The sequence below is a fragment of the Musa acuminata genome, chromosome BXJ3-4 (assembly GCF_036884655.1).
Source record: "Musa acuminata AAA Group cultivar baxijiao chromosome BXJ3-4, Cavendish_Baxijiao_AAA, whole genome shotgun sequence".
In the NCBI taxonomy this organism is placed as follows: domain Eukaryota; kingdom Viridiplantae; phylum Streptophyta; class Magnoliopsida; order Zingiberales; family Musaceae; genus Musa; species Musa acuminata.
The window spans coordinates 9,412,361-9,416,362 of record NC_088352.1 but is presented as its reverse complement, the minus strand read 5'-3'; the positions used below and the strand labels follow the sequence as shown (position 1 = coordinate 9,416,362).

At 52.3% G+C, this 4,002-nt stretch overlaps 1 protein-coding gene across 1 annotated transcript; it reads right to left on the bottom strand.

Moving 5' to 3' along the window:
* Positions 1 to 911: 911 nt before the first annotated feature.
* On the bottom strand, positions 912 to 3,802 carry LOC135583356 (long-chain-alcohol oxidase FAO4A-like). The gene is made up of 3 exons (XM_065147872.1): positions 3,478 to 3,802; positions 2,947 to 3,216; positions 912 to 2,779 (listed from the first exon to the last, which is right to left on the bottom strand). The coding sequence occupies exons 1-3, from the start codon at positions 3,676 to 3,678 to the stop codon at positions 1,013 to 1,015; spliced, it is 2,238 nt and encodes a 745-aa protein (XP_065003944.1). The 5' UTR covers positions 3,679 to 3,802; the 3' UTR covers positions 912 to 1,012.
* Between the last annotated feature and the right edge of the window lie 200 nt (positions 3,803 to 4,002).

The following is a 4,002-nucleotide window of genomic DNA, read 5'->3' as shown; positions in this document are numbered from 1 at the left end:
CCTGGATTTCACAGCTTGCACCATCAAGTGTGGAAGATAAGATGGTTAGTGAGAGGAGGTAAAGGAGGAGGTGATTCAAGGCCATGGCAGTGTATCAGAAGTGATCTGCGCCCTGTCTTCCAACTCCAATTCTCTTCTTACATGCTGATTTCAGGTCAAACTCAAACTGAAGGGTTCTTCAGATCTTTAAAGTGGAAGAGAGGGATTGAGACTCGAGAAGTTCGTTTTTTCCTCACAAGTCATCAGAGGAAAGGAGGGAGGGAGAGAGGATAAGAATTAATTATATCAAACAGTCCTTTAGCTTCCAGTTAAATGTTGCAGGCAAAGAGACAAGAACAGTAGAAGAGAACAACCATTTTGTTGGGCATGTATTCATCCTCGTAAGAGCATTGAATGCTTGTAGTTCTTCTATTTAGAATAGCATGTTAAGTCGAATTATAGTTTCTGAGGAGTTACAATCCACAGTTCATAAGACTTCTGCCAATGTAAGGAAGAGCAATTCCACCAATATTTGGCAGCTTATTTTGTCAATAATCCTGGAACAATGGACTGAAACATCAACATGCAAACTGCTTCTTTCCATGTCTCCTAGCTACTTAATATACATCAGTTACAAAGAAAACCCCTGCATCATACACTGAACAAAGTTGTAGCTTTTCCAGAGCATGCATGCATCCAGTTTTGCTAGTTAAGAAGCCTCCACATATCCAAACTCATCCACACCATGAAGATTTCCAGGCCAAGGTAGCACAGAAGTAAAAGATCACCACCTTGCTTTGACAACTTCAAGTCTGACAACACAACTAGATGCAGTATAATCAAGATGATCTTATAGCATAAACATGTTGATGTTGTGACCTGTACATTCCAACCCAAGCATATTTTAGAACATTCAAATTTATTATGATGGAGTTCATCAAAACACTGACATTGATAGAACAACAATCACACACTATATATAGAGCAGAATGTTGCAAATGCAGCACTAGTAGTTGTGGTGTTACTGCAGAGGCTAATAAGAGCTGTTGTTGCTGCCCTGTAACACTTGCAGTATGGATTGGGCAGTGCAGTAAGCGATGGCCTGCACTGTGACCATGGGATTCACCCCCAGCGCAGTGGGGAAGACGCTTGTATCCGCCACGTACAGCCCCTCCACCTCCCACGTCTCCCCTCGCGGGCTCACCGCCCCCTCCTTCGCGTCCGCTGCCATCCTGCAGCTCCCCATCTGGTGCGCCGTGCTGATGGGCGTCTTCCCGTCCCTCAGCCCCCTCCTCACCACCTCCGTCACCAGCTCCTCCACCCCTTCTCCTCCTCCTCTTCCTCCCACCTTCACCCTCTCTCCCTTGCCGTGATGCGTCCCCACCTCCTCTGCTCCCGCCGCCGCCAGTATCCTCACCGCAGCCTCCAATGATCGCTTCAGCTTCTCCTCGTCCTCCTCGTCCATGCGGTACACCACTGACTCCGGATAGTCTGCCGTGCCGGACCCTTTGTCTCTGACAAGTGCGAATATGTGAGCAGTGCGCGAGAAGCGCGTCATCCTCTCCCGGAAGTCCGCGGCCGATAGCCATGGGGTCACCGTCGCGAACATGCCGGGGTGCAGAGCTGGTGTCTGCAGCAATGTGCAGTAGGACGACAACGGGCACATGGAGGTTAGTATCCCGCCCTCGTAGCTTTTCCGGCATTCCTCTGGCCACCTAGTCGACGGGAAGAAACCCCACGCCACCACGGCGGGGTGGATGTGGAGGTGCTTCCCGATGTGCACGTTCTTGAGGCCGCTCCGCTTTAGCAAACTCGGCGTGTTGAGGGCGCCGCTTGCCACCACCGTCACCTTCGACTCGACGGTGAACTCTTCGTTTCCGAACGCGACGACGACTCCGTTGGCGACGCTTCGGCCGAGTCCTCTTCCCTTGCGGTACAAGATTCTCACTGCCTTGCAGCAGGGGAGGATGAACCCGTTCCCGGAGTCTGCCAAGTCCGCGAGCCACGTCTCTTTGGTGCTCTGCTTCTTCCCGTTCTTGCAACCGAGGTGGCACCACCCGCAGTAGTGATCAGGTGGGGCGTTGCATGGCACGTTGGCCACCGGATATCCCAACTTCTCGCACCCTCTTCGCAGGATCATATTGTTGAAGCCTTCTTCTTTGACGTCGGATTGGACTCCCATGCGCTCGCACACGACGTCGAGGGCTTCATCGTAGGCTTTACTGGAGAAGAGCTCGAGGCCGTGCTCGTCGCACCACTCGCGTCTGACATGCCCCGGGGTGCGAATGGAGGCCGACCAGTTGACGGTGGATCCGCCGCCTACGGTGGACCCGGCGAGGAGCAGGGCTCCGACGTCGTCGGTGGCGACGAGGCCGCCACCCTCGTACATGGCGCCCAAGGCCGGTCCTTCGAGAAGGGAGAGGCGGCTGCTGGGATAGTAGTCCCCCTTCTCGATAACAATGACCTTGTAGCCAGCCTTGGCGAGGACGCCGGCGACGACGCTACCGCCAGAGCCGGAGCCGATGACCGCGGCGTCGCAGGACAGGGTGAGAGGGGAAGAAGGGAAGGTGGCAGGGGCGGGGAAGCCAGCTTTGTGTAGCATTCGTGTGATGACATCTCTTGGCTTCTCCATGTGAAGGAGAGCCGAGTGCAGCGGACCGAAGACGTCGTCTTCTTGGTCGACCGGGTCTTTTTCCTTGTGTTGTGGGGTCCCCAAATGTTGACTCTGGTCAACCAAGTCAGGGTCCGGTCCACAGTAGCCCATTGCTTTCCATGCCGGGTTGGTGCGGTCATCGTTGAGCTGCAAGCAATTGGAAAGGAATGCAATTAATCTATTTAGAAACGTAGATGACTGTTAAAACACGGATAATCAAAATTACAATGCTAAGTTTAATCACTGTAAATAAGCTCAATTATCGAAGGAAAAAGTAGCCAAAGATGAGCAAAGGAGCATCACAGAGATGGTACCTGAGTGAAGTAGAGGCGCATGGTAAGATACTTGAGGCACCTGAAGAGCATGGCATAGAGTGGGAATGAGCCCAGCGACCATGAGAGGAGGATCTGCTCGCGCTTCGTCCTCTCCACCTTGGCGAACCTGTGGAAGTAGGGGAACTGCTTCGACAAGCTTCTGGTTCCGCACATGGCGAAGGTGCCGTACCATGTCGACAGCAACCACAGGGCCAAGTAGAGCAGCCCGGCCGCCGGGTGCTTCAGTCCCCCGGAGAGCAGTCCTCCAATCTGCATCACACTTCATCTCATTACCTGTGTGGTGTAAATCCATCGATAGTTTCTGAGAAGTTGTGTGTAAAGATACGAGTCGATATGTTTCATGTGTGATCTGAAAGTAGATGCCTATATGTATCAGACAACAGCTGACATACGTCTTATTTGCTGTCTTGTAAGTTAAATCTATGAAGTCTCGAACGAGAGTCACATCGAGAACTCGGTCGTGAAGCTGCAAGTATTCTACACTGTTCGTTGCAATGTGGTGTATCTTACGTGCTCAGAAGTGCCAACCATGGACGCCGAGGTGCCGTAGAACTCGACGAGCCCTTCGTCCCCGACGGAAGAGACGTCGACTTGAGGGAGGAGGGTGTCGCATACAGCCGCCAGTGACTCCTTCAGATGCTCCGGAATCAGGTTTGGATGTGTCAGCTGGCTCACTGTCTTCCATGTCTTCATCTCTTCTGGGTCGGCCATGGCATGCGCTGTCAAGTACCGAGTCGTTCACAAGGGAATGGTGAAGGGAAGAAAGATCACGGAAACAAAAACTGAAGCATGTATGTTGTGATACCTCAACTCTCTCTCTCTCTCTCTCTCTCTCTCAGGGGTTTCGGTGAGCACACTTCCCTTGCTTGCGTCTACATATACTAGTGAGTGCCCCGTGAGGACTGAGGTAAATGCACGGCTGACCATAGACCATCTTCTCGGACTGCACCGGTGCACCTGCCACCATAAATGCGATTGTTTTCCAGCACAGAATGGAAGACAAGGAAGCTGTGTGTCTTTAAGGCTCTTGGACAG